The sequence below is a fragment of the Hylobates moloch genome, unplaced genomic scaffold (assembly GCF_009828535.3).
Source record: "Hylobates moloch isolate HMO894 unplaced genomic scaffold, HMol_V3 SCAFFOLD_17, whole genome shotgun sequence".
NCBI classification, from domain to species: Eukaryota; Metazoa; Chordata; class Mammalia; order Primates; family Hylobatidae; genus Hylobates; species Hylobates moloch.
This window is the reverse complement of record NW_026652292.1, coordinates 61679155-61694824: the sequence shown is the minus strand read 5'-3', so window position 1 is coordinate 61694824 and position 15670 is coordinate 61679155. Positions and strand designations below refer to the sequence as shown.

Genomic DNA, 15670 nt, shown 5'->3' with positions numbered 1-15670 from the left:
GGCAATGGGAGGCAGTGGCAGAATATCGATTTCTAGGTAAGAGTTAAATTTGTCAATATAATTCTCTATTCTCTCCTAGCTCCAAGTAGTGTTTTTTCAATGCGATTCTCAATTCTTTGCATGGAAACTGTTTTTTTTTTTCTTCCTGAATATTTTAGTAGATTTTCTTTAGTCCAAATGTTCTGAAATTTTTCAATGATGTGTCTAGGGTTGTATGTGTGTGTGTGTGTGTGTGTGTGTGTGTGTGTTTCACTCATTATGCTAACATCGAGTTGACTCTTTTTGAGACAGACTCCTGTCTCCAGGTGAGTCAGTGGGCAATCTCACTGCAAGTCCTCCTCCGGTTCAGCCTTTCCCTACCTCACCGTGTTAGCCAGGATGGTCTCGATCTCCTGACCTCGTGATCCGCCCGCCTCGGCCTCCCAAAGTGCTGGGATTACAGGCTTGAGCCACCGCGCCCGGCGAGTTGACTCTTATAATCTGTGGCTCTTATAATCTTGTCTCTTGGTTCAAGAAAATTCTCTTTCATTAATTCTTTAACAGTTCTCTTCCCTCCGTTTTATCTGTTATCTCTTTCTGAAACTCCTGTGGATTTAGATGTTGGACTTCCTGGGCTGATCTTCAAATTTTCATATTTGCTTTTCTTTTTTCATTCCCATTCTTCTAAGAGAGTTTTTTCCTCTGTTTTCTAGTTCATTCATTAATTTTAATTTCCACTTTCATATTTTTAATTTCCAAGATTTTATTCTGGTTTTCTGGATATTCCTTTCCATAGTTGCCTGTTCTTGTATCATAAGTGCAATATACTCTCTTACCTCTAGAAATAAATTAGAGATTTTAAAAAATGTTTTCCTCTGCCCTGCACTGCCTCAGTTTCTTCAAATTTTTTTTTTGTTTGTTTCTCTTCTATTCTCTCTCTTTCATATTAGAGGCCTTCCAAGAATGGTCATCCGTTCCATTCAAGAGTAACACATCCAAGGCTGACTAGAAGTTCCAGGAGCATGGGTTCCATATTAACTGTCCTTCTACTGTGCCTAACTGTCCCCTAGTCCAGATATCTGGCTCAACTTCATTGGAAAGCAAACTGTTGTATGTCTTGGTGCAGTGGGGGGAAGGGATCTGGTCCATTTGGTCATTCTGTAAATCTATTCACCTGTTTTCACTCTGACCCATATCTCACCTTCTACCTTCAATTTATGAGCATTTCCAGAATTTGGCAGAGCAAAACAGCCTGCTTTTTGTTGATTCCTTCCCCTACAAGCTTAAATTTCACTATTATTTTAATGCTGTGCCAAGTCAGTTACCATTTGTTTATTCTTCTTTGAGCTTTCAAAATGTAGTTGGCATTTCTTCCCCAATGCCGTCTCCTCTTTCATTCTCTTTGTCCTTTGAGCTTTAAACTTTTTATAATGTCTTTTTGTAGGATTTCAGGTACCATATTTAACTCAAAATACAGTTTTCACTCCTTGCATTTAATAGGATATCAAAAGCATTCTCCTCCATACTGAAAACATAGAGTAAATAAAACACTTTGTTTCAGTAAAATACTGAAAACACCATTTGAACGGCTTTCTCATAGTATATGTAACCATTAACCTATCAATGGAACTTTAGAATGAATCAAAATTTCATTATTATAAATGGCATCAAAATAGCCATCCTTTCACATGAAGTTTAGTCTTGTCTCTGATAATTTCCTTAAGATCTATTTCTAGAATAATATTAAGTCAAGTATTTTAAATTTTTAAACTATTGATACATGTTACCTAATTGATTTCCAGAAAGGCAGTAATAAATCAGCACTCTTCCTCAAAGAAGAGGCAGTAGTTAAATGGAATTTATCCCATCATCACCAACAGTATCATTTCTCAAAATCTTTATCAGTCGTGTCCCCATTATTGTTTTAATTTGCATTTCCCTGTTGACAAATGTGACTACACTTTTTTTCATATATTTATTGGTAACATATATCTTCTGTTAATTGCTCATGGACCAAGCTCATTTTTTTCCCAGTGAAATGTGGGGTTATTTCTTATTTGTATGAGCTCTTCATTTGTTAAAAACATCAAGCCTTTTGGCTAGATTTCTCAAAAACATTTTTTCCATTTTATTTTTTTAATCTAATACAATTCTTAGACTTTATCTCTGAAACACAGAGAATTTTTACATTTTTACATAGTCAAAATTGTCACTCTTTTTTCATTTATGCTTAGAGGCCTTCTCATCCCATGATCAGATAAATGTTACTCTACACTTTCTCCTCTTTAAAATATGTTTTGAATTTTTTGCATTTTACTCTTTTCCTCCTGAAATTTAATTTGTAGCATTTTCTCCCAGTCAATCAGGTAACTCAACACCACTGATTGCATACTTGTCAGTTTCTCAACTAATATGCAATGTAATTTTGAACACATTTTAAGCTCTTATATTTAATGGTCTGTTTCTTGGCTCTTTCAACCCCATTTGTCTGTTGATTCTTACTCCAGAATATCCTGTTTTAATTACCATTAACTTTATAGCACATTGCAATGTCTACTAGAGAAGAGCCTGCTTTACTGCTCTTCTTTTTCTAATTTTTTTAACTCTCTCATTATATTTATTATTCAAGATGAACTCTAGAATATTTGGTCAAGTTTCCAGAAAACGACAGAAGCAACAGGATTTTGATTAGAATTGCATTAAATATGTAAATTAATTTGAGAAAAATCGAAGCACTGAGAGTATTCATTCTTCCTTTCTAGGAAGATGACACCTATCTCCACGTATCCAAGTCTACCTTATATCTACTCTGGGAGTTGTACCGTTTTTCCAGTACAGAGTCTATATAATTACTCAATCAGTTTATTTCTGGATATTTTATGTGTTGGTACTATTTTGAGTAATTTTTATCTTCATAGTTTCTAAATGATTATAACTATTATATCAAAAAGTTAGTTATTAATTTTTATGTATTTATTTTATATTGAATCAACTAACTCAACTCATAATTTCTAATAATTTTTCAGTGTTTCTAAGAATCTTTGCTTTACAATGTAAACAGTAATTTTACCTGGTAATATCATTTTTACCTCCTCTTTTCTATATCTTACTTTGAACCAGGTATTAGTAGGCTGTCATGAGTGAAACTGTAGACACCCTTGTCATGATCCTGGTTTTAAAGAAAATACCTTCACAACGAGAATAATAATTGCTAATTTTTACTCAGTGCTTTCTGTATGCCAGTCACTTTGCCAAGGGATTTAACTATATTATTTCCTTCCATCTTCAATCATTTTAGGAGAAAGTTACTATTGTAATCCCATTTTAAAGACAATGAAACTGAGGGTTTAGAGTAGAAATATATTCAAGGTTATCCAACTAGTCAATGACAGTGCAGGATTTCAATGCCACATTGATTTGACTCCAGAGCTCATGCTTGCCACATATTAGTATTTCAAGTAAGCATGATTTGTTGATAGGAGTTTTGAAGGAGGGCTTTGAGATTTTTTTCTTATCTCTTTGGTGTTTGTTTGTTTGATTGAATATTTGCGCTGAGAAGATGGGAGAGAGAAGAGTAGGTTGCTTCTAGGCAGGCAGAACATAGACATGAAGAGAACATTGAGTACGTTAATGATGCAAGAAAAGTGCAACAGAAAATGCTTCCTCATAGTTCTTCAAGTTATGTGTGGACACCAAAATCAATTACTAATGAAAAGAATACATTTCAAAGGCCAAAAAAATGCATCTGAGAGTTTTAGTATTATTACAACACAAATAAAGCTATATCATGTAACCACTTGACCATTTCAGTTTCCAAAATTTCTCAAAAAGCATTTTGGTCTCATTAACTCAGATCTTTGATTCACTGAATAGTAATGCAAAAGTTGGGGTTAAGGTGATTTGTGCTATTTAAGGCTCATCTTGGCAAGAAGCTGACTTGAGGGAGACAGCGTGCCTCCTTTTCCCATGTGAAAAAAGGAATCCAGCAATGCAAAAAATAAAGTCTTTTAAAGTGGTACACAAAATTATGTATTTCTGCAGCATATCCCAGGCTTACTGGCTATGTAATAGCCTTGCTGGACTCCCATCACTGCAAGAAGCTCATGCCCAAAGCATTATGATCAGCATAGGAAACATGAAGATCTTACTTTTCCACCAGACAATTTCAATTGTTGGGGTTGGTAGGAGAAGTGCTTCCTTAAAAATCATTACATAAAAGTTTGCAGCTTTAAGTGCTAAAAGAGGTTTCAGCATTTAAAGTGCCACACTCTTTTATAGGAAAGGGACAATTGATTCGCACTAACATGTTCATTTAAGAACACAATTTTTTTTTACAAGCTTTAAGAATACTTATCCTTGACCAGTGAAGAGAGAAGTGGTTTGATCTGAGCAAACACACACAGGATTGTGTTTCTGACGTAGGTTTTAATCCTGGCCTTTTTGTGCAGGGCTCTTAACCTGTCAGCTCTGCGTCTATTCATTTGTCCATTGGTAATAATAACATTGCTGCCATTTCCTTGATAAGGCTTCTATGAGATTGAAAAAGGGGTATACATGGAAAAGTGCTTTTGAAAACTGAAATACACTTGATATGTGTAAGGAAAGATCCAACAGTTTCCAGGACACTCTCCCTAAAGTGTAGTCATATTTATTGCTCACCCGAACTCCTCTGAAAAAGACAGTCATGGGCAATAATGGAGTTCTGCAGAGAGCCAGCCTGTTTCCATTTCAGTTCAAAGCCCTTGAGGCAGCAAACTTTCAATCCAGGCACTGCCCCTGAGTCCCAAGTAAATTGTCTGTTTCCTCAATATATATGGTGAGCATTTAAACAGATCATATTCTTTTATCAGGCAGCGATAATCAAAATTTGAAGGCTAAAGGAAGGATGACCTATTTTACATGGACTTTATGAGAGGCTTTAGAGAGAGGTGCCACGTGATCCTAGGACGACTTGATAACGTCAGCTCTGGGTCACCACATGGCTCCTTTTTCCCTCAGTCCCTTTGGCCAGTCATTTCTTTTATACACTGTACAGTGGCTCTGTGTACTGGGGACTAGCTTAAATTGAGCTTGAGACAGGGGCCATGGAATGATTGAGTAGTGAATTAGATAGAAAATTGCGGCTTTTGCACCATAAGTGAGAGAATCGCTGCATTCAACCAGCTGCTATGACTTGAGGATTTCACACTTCTTTTGACTTTTTTTCAAAAGGAAAACTTGAGGTAAAACATATTTGTTTCTTTAGATATGCAAGAGCTGCCTGTTGCCCTCGACCTTTTAAAATCTTCCCTCCACATCTCAAATATTCCTTAGCCGTCATCAGCATAAGTTGTGACCTATGAAAATCAATGTTCGAGAAAGAGTTGGAGGAGGGAAAAACCCACTCAAGGTTCATTGGGCCGCCATCAGAACAATCAGCCATGAATGTGGGACACAGGAATACAGGAGGCTGAACATAAAAGGCAAAGATACCACAGAGAGAATTGATTTCTTACATTGGCTACTTGGGTTTTACACAAATTTGTACCAAGAGGTATATAAAATTGAGTCAAATTTGAAAACTGTAAAATCACTGGATTGGTTTATTTGCATTTGTTCATTCATGCATGAGCACAACTAGTTGTTCTAGAACAGGCAGATGAGGGCACTGGTTATATATGGCCACTTGATTTGAGCACACATGACTTGAGCCTGCTCTATGCCTGGAACTGTGCTAGGCCCTGAGAGAAATAGGCAAATGAGTAAGATTTAGATTCTGGCCTCCAGGGATTGATACATAGCTCTGATTCCAGACAGTAAGAAAACTACTAGAAGAGAAACATCAAATGCTTTGGCTGTCTCCCTAACTGAGCTATAGCTTTTTACAGTAGACATAAAGCCCCATGAGCATAGATTAGGCGAAGGACAAAGGAAACACTTCCTCAAGTCTCCCAAGTCCCCAGACAATCTGATGCCACCCAGATGGAAGGACCTCTCCCCAGTGCCTGTCACACCGCACAACACAACTAACCACTCAGCATTCTTCAAACATAACCACACATTTACTCTTCCAGGTCTTGTTCACAAGCCTCCTTCTACTTAGAACACTTTTATACCATCTTTGCCAACCTAGAAACCTCTGATTATTTCCCCTGTGGCCCAACTCAGTGATCCTTAGGGTGAAAATGCTCCATGAGACGTCATTCCAAGGTCTCTCCCAGCCTCTAAGTCAATGATATGTGAACCTAAGAAATACATAGAACAGTTCACCTCTGTTGAACCATGAAGCTATTCCTGATGCCCTGAGGCATAATTGGGCCTCTGAACTTCCATCCCACATGCTTCTTCTGCTACTACAGCACTAAATGCACTGAATTGTAAATAGTTGTTTGTTAGCTATTTACTAGCTTATCCTTCCAAGTAGAATGAGTACAACTCAAGGGCAGTGTCTGCATCTTATTTCGTTTTTGTCCTGTCTAACAAACAGTCATGTGGCCATAGCTAAGTGTCAATCACTCTTCCAAGTGCATTGTGTGTGTTTCTTCATTTAGTCCTCACTACAGCCCTATGAGATAGATTACTATCATTATCCAAGTTTGCTCATGAGGGAGCTGAGACACAGCAAGTTTAAGTAACATGCTCACGGTCGTACAGATGATGAGTGGGTAACCAGCCTGGTTGTTAACCAGGCTCTTATCTGTTCCTTTATGCTGCCTTTTACCTATCTTTGTACCCTCAAGGCTTGGCTCAGAGGTCCAGTATGTGGAGCTCACTAAATGCATATTAGCTGATTAAATGACTGAGCAGGTGCTCAATCAGTACTGGTTACTTCTGGCTAGACCCTCCTGCAAAGTTCTAGGCCATAGAAGTTAGGGATAATAAGTAGATTTAGAGAAGGTTCAGAAAAACTCAAGAAGATAGAAATGAAGAATTATACCTACGGATTTAGGTTGCTTAGCCTTGAGAGCAAAAGCCGAAGGCTGGTTTCATAATGATCATCAAGAGAGGAAGGCTGATTCGTGAAGACAGTGACTGAGCTGTTTTTCTCCACCTCTGGGGAGGAGAAAGGAGCAGAACTGTGTCTAAGCTGAAATGGGCAGAGTTTAAATCCACTACAAGGAAGAATTTCCTTGGCCTAAGTGTCATTTGTTAGACCTAGGAATGAGTTATAGAGAGAGGCTACATTAGGTTATCTGTCTTCAGCCTTTTGGACTCGCTTCTGCTCAGAGTGAGGAACATGTAGAATGAAAACAAACAATACAAGGTCTCTCCCAGCCTTATGAATCGGATATTTGAATCTAAGAAATACATCAAATGTTTCATCTTCCTTGATTCAACAAATAAAAAAAATGAATTGATGAATGAACGTGTCCCACATTTAAAAGGCAATAACAAAAAATTACAACCAGCAATAAGAAAAAGGGTCTTCTTAGGAGATAGTTTTGTGCTAGAGATGTAACAATAGAAGAAAAACAGAACTTATTTCAGCTCTTCTATGGCATCTATGATCCAACTATCTCTTGCTAGGTCCATCATCCTCTCGACATAAAATTAGAAAAGGTCAGTCTACATCCTCAGGTGCTGGTTTTGACCCATCATCACCATTTACTCACTTGATAGATGACAGTATCTTGATGCATATTTCTTTAAACATGAAGTAAACTCAAAATATGAACCACTATTTCATCAATGTCCAATCTAAAGCACTTTAAACATAAAGAAACAAATCCTTCCCTGAGAACAGGAAACAACATCAAACCTACTTATTTTTTTTCCTACATGAAAACTGAAATGTGAAATAGTAATGGAATTGAAAGAGAAGGTAGAGAGTACACAAATCTATATCCATATTTGGTACATTTCAAACCCATGATTCTGCTTTATTTTCTGTTAATGACAATAAAACCTTACACTTGTAGAATGCTTTACAGTAATAAAAGTTATTTAAAACAAACATTATTTCACTGAATTTGTACCTGAAAGGTATCTTCCTTTTCATCTTATAGAGGCAGAAACAGCTCAAAGAAATAAGGCACTTGATTGAGGTCACACTGATAGGCCTTCAACCAGGCCTTCTCACTTCTAGATTGATCATTTCAGGTACACTTGTGCTGGGTGCCTGGTGAGCACCCAGTACACCTTACCGTGTACTGCCTCTACTGAGAGCTGTGGAGTGCCCCTATAAAACCTTGAGAAATTCAGCTGGTCTAATAATCTTGGGAGACCTGGCATAAGAGAAACTGCTCTATCTGTTCTGAGTATAGAATACCCACTATCAGTGAGAGCCTGCATTCTAACTCAGGCTTTCCCTGCTCGCAAAATTATCTCCTCATGAAAAACCTGGCTCAGATGCCATCTACTCTGAAATTGTCCCTATTCCCCTCGCTCCAGGTAGAGGGACATAATCCTATAAGCTCTGGATCCAGGCTGCTTGGGTCTCAGTCTCACGTGATAATTAAGTGACCTTACCCTCTCTTAACCAGCCTCATCTACCAAATAGGAATACAACTAATATCCCCCTCATTCAGAGGTGGTAAGGAGTCAATGATTTTATATCAGAAAAATGCTTCCAACAGCTCTTGGCAGAGAGTAAGCTCTGTGTTTGTTAACTATCATTATTAACTGTTCCTGAAATTATTGTCATTGGTAACTATTCCTGAAATTATTACCTTCTCTGAGTCTTCACAGTGCTTTGTTTATCCTCCTGATGTATTACTCATATTTTTTATAACTCTTCTCCACAATTTGGTTAGTTATTATCCACCCCATCATCAGCCCGGAGACCTCAGTTTCTCTTCCAATAATCTCTTTTCAGATCTCTTTTCAGATGGAGGAACTGATACCCACTTATATCTACCGCCAGCTGAAGCTGGCCTGGCTCTGCGAGGTTTTTTTCCTCCTGCCTCTTTAGACTTATCTCCCACCATTCCTGCCTCACCCTGAATGGCTGGTGTCACATCTAACTGCATGCTCCTCAACGCACACTTCAACACTGCTCTCTTTCCTATGTCTGACATAGGCTCTCTTTTGCCTTGAATTGTCTTCCCAGTTCTTTGTCTGGCTTAACTCCTTTTCTTTGTTTAAGAATTAGCTCCAGTATTGCCTCCTCTATGCAACTCCCAAGACAGATTGGAGGCCTACAGTGCTCCCATGACACATGGAGCATTTTGTGATTGTCCTATCATTATAATGACCTGCCGTGCTCTCCCACCATGACCTTGCATTGCAGGGCAACATCTTCAGTCACTTTCTCATCTTCTTAAGTATAGATGTGCTTTGCACATGGGGGATATTCAAAAAACATTGAATGTCTGATCTCATTAAGTATGTAATAGATAGATAATGACCCATATTGTGCATTTGATGGGTCACTAAGCAGTGCTTACTGATGTGTTCTTCTAAACACTTTCAAGAATGTGATTCATTTAATCTCCATGACAATCTTATAAAGTCGCTACTATAATCACCCCCATTTTATAGGTGAGAAAACTGAAGCAAAGTGAGATTTAAGAACTTTACCAATGTTACACAGTTAGGAATTAAGGACACCAAGGTTAGAACTCAGAAGTCTGTCTAAAGATCAACATGTTCTTGACCCATATGCTATAGTACCTGCTCAAAAAGGGGTATCATAATAGTAAAGATACCTAAACAGACACAGACAATATGTTCTAATTCCAATTTTACAGATGAGAAAGTTGCAGAAGGAAGTTTATAGAGAAGCAGTCCAGGAAAAAAGGTAGAAAGCTGAACTGGAAGATGATAACCCTTGCTCCTCACTAACCAGCGCTGGAACTTGGGCCAATCTCTTATTCTCCCTCTTCGTGTAAAGTCGAGGGCTTGGGAAACTGTCCCTGCTTCCTTCCAGATCAAATATCCAATTTCACTTAGCTTTGGCAAACATTCATGCAGGGCTTATTGCGCACCAGGCTCTGTGATACACCTTTATCCTTGAGGAATTCATCTTCTTTTTTTTTTTTTTTTTTTTTTTTTTTGAGACGGAGTCTCACTCTGTCGCCCAGGCTGGAGTGCAGTGGAGCAATCTCGGCTCACTGCAAGCTCCGCCTCCCGGGTTCACGCCATTCTCCTGCCTCAGCCTCTCCGAGTAACTGGGACTACAGGCGCCCGCCACCACGCCCGGCTAATTTTTTGTATTTTTAGTAGAGACGGGGTTTCACCATGGTCTCGATCTCCTGACCTCGTGATCCGCCCGCCTCGGCCTCCCAAAGTGCTGGGATTACAAGCGTGAGCCACCGCGCCCGGCGGAATTCATCTTCTTGTGGGGAGACAGGCACAGATAGACAATATTTCTAGACCAGTTCAAAATGGCCACAGTGCAGTGACATGGGTTGTTTTAAAGGAAACCATCCCAACATAAATCATTATCCAGACATGAGTCCTTGGCCCCTCCATAATATCTTCCATCTAACAACTGGCCAAAACAATGACGTGTCATGAAGGATCCATCCCATCTTCCCTCCAAGTCCTTACCCAAGCATAATCACCTCAGTTTACAAGTGAAGAAGCCAGTGATCAGGCTAAGTTTGCCCATGGTCATACAGCTCCCTGGTGGCATAAGCCACTGCCATCTCTGTCCCTGAAGTGGGCTATGGGGGACAGGGGCATTAACTGTGCTACAGCTGCTGTTGGTTTTCCAGTATGGTTATATGCTTAAATGGATTTTCAGATTTACAGTTGATTCTAGAAATTGCATCTAGTTCATTTCCAACTCCATAAGTAAAAGCTGGTTCACTTAAGGCAAACAACATCCAATTAAAATACATTCTGTAGAAGTGAGTGAGCAAGGCATTTTGCCCAACTCTTGACTTATTAAAAAAAGAAAATCCTTTCAGGGAAGTTTTCAAAGAGCAATCCCATCACATTATTGTGAGATGAAAGAGTTAAAGTACGAATGATAAAATATAATGTGAAAATATACTCTGAGGCCAGGTGTGGTGGTTCACACCTGTAATCCCAGCATTTTGGGAGGCCGAGGCAAGAGGATCACTTGAGCCCAGGAGTTCAAGATTAGTCTAGGCAACATAGAGAGATGCCAATCTACAACAAATAAAAAATTTTAAAAATTAGCCAGATGTGAGGTGTACACCTGTAGTCCCAACTACTCAGGAGGCTGAAGTGGGAGGATCACTTGAGCCCAGAAGGTAGAGGCTGCAGTGAGCCATGATTGTGTCACTGCACTCCAGCCTGGGAGACAGAGGACAGAGGGAGATGCTATCTAAAAAAAAAAAGAAGAAGAAGGAAGAAGGAAGAAAGAAGAAGGAAAAAAGGAAGAAGAAGAAGAGGAGGAAACAAAGAAAATATACTATGAGAAACAGCCTTGTATAAGGCGGGTACAGGTTTCAAGGTCAAGCCAAATGGGTCCATATCTCCGTTGTGACCTTGTGACTGTGGGCATGTTCCTTAACACCACTTTGCCTCCGTTTCCCTATTTGTACAAAATAAATAAATACTATCTGTCTGCCAGAGTACTTGTAAGAATTATAAGTTTAGTTTAGTGTCTGGCATAGAGTAAGGGTTAAAAAAATAAACTATTAAAAAACATTTTATTAAAGTCTTAATGATTCAGAGATTGATTATTTCATTAGAAGATCATCATGCTTTTTCCCTTTTCTTCCTGCCTGCCCACATCACAGCTGCTTGTAAGTTATTATTCCATGAGATAAATAATGAGATAAAATTTAATTCAGATGGCATAGCAACAAAAGTGGGAATAGGATAGGCATTGGAGTCAAACAGGCATGAACTGAGACCCTGAATGGCTTTGGGCAGGTTATGTAACCTCTCTGAGCCTTGCTTTTTACATCCGTAAAATGGGGATAATCATATCTACCTTCTAGACTTCTTACAAGGATTGAAATATGTGTGTATGTGTGTTTGTTCACTTTCTCATACACATACAACTCCTAGCACTATGGTGGGAAAATAGTAGGTAAGTAGAAAAGTACTGAATCAGTTCCAGTAAGAAATATAGTACTCAGCTAAACTAAAGCTTCAGCATCCATCACAATTTATTCTTAAATAATCTTTACTTCCCCAGCTACATTACTACCATGGATGGCCAAAAGAAATCACCCTCACCACAAAGGCCTTGCATCTGGGGCCATCAGATTTAGTTGCCTCCCTTAGGGACAGCTTTGGTGTCAACTGAAGTAGGTGACTCCAGGCTTATGGGGACCCAGCCTAGCAATACAAATGAGTGGCGGCAGCAGGCAGACCTCTTGGGGGTGTTCAAGAGGTGCAGAAGCAGATGATGCTGTAGCTGACACCCTATGACATACTTTCCACCCAATGCCTTGCAGTACCAAGAGTCAGTGAAACCAAATCAGAGACTAGGATGCCCTTTTTCTTTTCTTTTCTTTTCTTTTCTTTTTTTTTTTTTTTTTTTGAGACGGCGTCTTGCTCTATCACCCAGGCTGGAGTGCAGTGGCGCGATCTCGGCTCACTGCAAGCTCCGCCTCCCGGGCTCACACCATTCTCCTATCTCAGCCTCCCAAGTAGCTGCTACTATGGGGGCCGGCCGCCACGCCCGGCTAATTTTTTTTGTATTTTTAGTAGAGACGGGGTTTCACCGTATTAGCTAGGATGGTCTCGATCTCCGGACCTCGTGATCCGCCCACCTCGGCCTCCCAAAGTGCTGGGATTACAAGCGTGAGCCACCGTGCCCGGCCTAGGATGCCCTTTTTCTAACCACTACCTCCACTAGCTAGAAGGGGGAGCTCCAGCTATCACAATGGAAATGACAGGGGTCGATCAGCTTGTACAGGATCACATCTTTGAAGGCAAACAGCACAGGCAATATTTTCATTAGGTGCCTTTTGGTAAATTAATAAGCTAAAGGGTCACAGGATGCTGACAGTGATATGACACATGCATTTTTACATAAACATTTGGACTTCATGTTTCTAGCTTAAATATTTCATCCACAGAGATGTCTGAGTCATCTCCTCACATTCTTCCTCCCTTCACTCTCCTTTGAAATAAAGACTATATAAGATGACAACTTTCTAAAGGAAAACATGCAAACGAAAGACAAAAATCCAAAAGTCACATTAACATACCATAAAATATTTGAATATTTGTTTGGACCCCTGGAGACCCACCACATGTCATCCTGAAAGTAGCATGCAGAGATTTATTTTGTATCCTTTTCTACTTCCTGAATAATGCTCCCACTCAAAGTGAAAGGATTCCAATTTCATGGCAGGCTAGAGGGTGTTTTTTCTGAAGCTCCTTACTTAACATCACATTGCATACAACAAAACATACCAGTCAATACCAGTATAACATTTCACTAAAATTTCTGTTGAAGAAGAAATCTTCAGAAAAGGCTCCCTCTTTTTATAAAAGAAAGAATTTTTTTAATGGACATTAAAAATCAACTCATTCTGAATTACCATTTTTATGTGAAAGTTTCTGCTATAGACAAAATGGAAAATCAGAGTTTCACTTTATCCGACATCATCCCTAAGAAATGCTTCATACACAGAAGTGTTCTTTTTTCCATATGCCAGCAGCATTATTAAAAAAGAAACAGAAAAAAAGCTCTGGCATCAGTCTTCAATATTGTTGTCTAATTAAATGGCAATGGAGTGGATGCGTGAAAATATGCATTAGAGGTGTGTAATGTGTAATGTGAAGAAGAGTAATCAAAGCCATTCAACAGGATTTAGGAAGGGATTTCAGCTGGCAGCTTACAAGACAGGAGCATATAATTTTGCTAATTTGAAATAGGTATTGTAACGTATAAACATTACTGCTTTGCATATTTTAATGAAAACTGCTTCTACACCAAAATGAATCCTTTAGCTTGAACTCTCTGCATACCACAGAGCTTCTACCTATTATGAGTTCAGCATAAATAAGGATGGCACGCAAGCTGCATTAAAAGAATGGTCACCTCATTAAAAATAGGTTAAAACCAAGCCCCTATTCCAAGCTACTATAACACCATAAAGTAAGTCTGATGACAGGTGTTGTATTAAATTTTTGTATCGCAATGAACTTGTACTCACACAAACCAAATCTGCATGTTTCCCTTGATATACACCTGCAACTTGTTAATTCAAGAATCTTTATTAAGAAAGTATAAATTTAGTAACACCTATAGATTTGTAAAACCCTATTAGCTTGCTTGAGAATCTAGAGTAAATGTATTTGGGGTCTTATTTGCATGGTTTGCAAAGACATGGAAACTACTGATGACTTTTTTCAAAAGGACATGCTTGCAGATAGCACAGTTCCACAAATTGATGTACGCATATTACCTAGACTTGGAGCCAAAAGAGTTGAGAGAGATTTGGGTCCTGTGTGGAGCTGAGGACATCACTTACCTGCCAGCCTGCTTCTCGCTGAAGTACTTTTTTCCAGTCTTCTTCCAGCCTTGAGGAGGTCTCATCCATTGCTGATGCTGCTTGCACAAACTGGATTCGCCAGCGGCTGTTACTCTCTCTCCTTGCAAGCTTTTACCAAAGCAGCAGCCAGGGCAGTCCAGGGGCAGACTGTCGTGGAGAAAATGCCATGCCAGAGGATGAGGGATCGGGCAGGAAGAACCCACCGGGGAACAAATTTGGGACACATGGGGCTACCCAGACAGATGCCAACTGGCCAAGCTGAAGGCCAGCTCAGCCATCAAGTGTCCTGAGATTAGGAACAACCAAGCTCCAGGGCCGATGGACAATGGGTCATTCTTATGCTTGTGGTGTAAAGGTCAGAAGAGGGAAGTGTGCAGGCTTGCTCTATGCTCGAGAAATATGCATTTCTATGTGTGCTCCCGTCTTCTCCTTGCCCCAATACACACACACACACACACAGACACACACACACACACACACACACACACGCTCATACACAACAGAATTTGCATTGTTCTGCCAGGTTACATCAGTGGGCTGGTGTATCCTAGAAGAAATAAACTATTTTACATAGTAGCAACACATTTCATTTGAATACATCTCCCCCAAAAAGCAGCGTATGAATCACTCAGCAGCCAGTGAACATGAATAATAGCAAGCTCCTTTGGGTGAAAATAGACTTATTCCCACAGTTGAATTCTGAGCATCTAGAGTACCTCCCCTTCCCCCATAAGATGTTCTGCAGGCAGGCATTTCAATCCCACTGTGGGCCTCAACCCCTTTTCCAAATCAGTATACAAAATGATCAGAGGCTTTGGTTTGAATGAACTCCTCAAACTTTAGAACTCAAACCCCGTCAATGCTTCACTAGCACTTCACATGCAGAATGATGCTGTCTCCTGATACTAAGAATTGCCCCTCACCCCTAGAGATTCTTATCTAATTGGTCTAAACTAGGGCCCAAGACATTGGGAATTTTTTTAATGCTCTCCAGGTGCACCCAGGATTAGAATCACAAAACTCGGTGCAGAGTTATCATTTAAAATTTCTCTGATATAATCACTCATCTGATACCTGAATCCCCATGACCCTCCCTATATCACTCAACACGGTAAATGCACTACCTCCCAAGACGGTCCTGTTCCATGGCTGACAATTTTTTTTTTTTTTGAGACGGAATCTCACTCTGTTGCCCAGGCTGGAGTGCAGTGGCGCAATCTCAGCTCACTGCAAGCTCTGCCTCCCGGGTTCACGCCATTCTCCTGCCTCAGCCTCTCCGAGTAGCTGGGACTACAGGCGCCCGCCACCACGCCCGGCTAATTTTTTGTATTTTTAGTAGA

The 15670-nt window shown here is 39.7% G+C and overlaps 1 protein-coding gene across 4 annotated transcripts in view; it reads right to left on the bottom strand.

The window, feature by feature from the left end:
• Positions 1-15409, bottom strand: part of PPARGC1A (PPARG coactivator 1 alpha) — a 337407-nt gene extending 321998 nt beyond the window's left edge. For all 4 annotated transcript variants that reach the window (XR_009210503.1, XR_009210501.1, XR_009210502.1 and 1 more), the window contains exon 1: positions 14310-15409. Coding sequence is in view for 1 of the 4 variants with exons in the window: in XM_032135352.2 (XP_031991243.2) it covers positions 14310-14378 (69 nt within the window). In the remaining 3 variants the exon portion in view is untranslated. The remainder of the gene's footprint in view (positions 1-14309) is intronic.
• Positions 15410-15670: the final 261 nt, after the last annotated feature.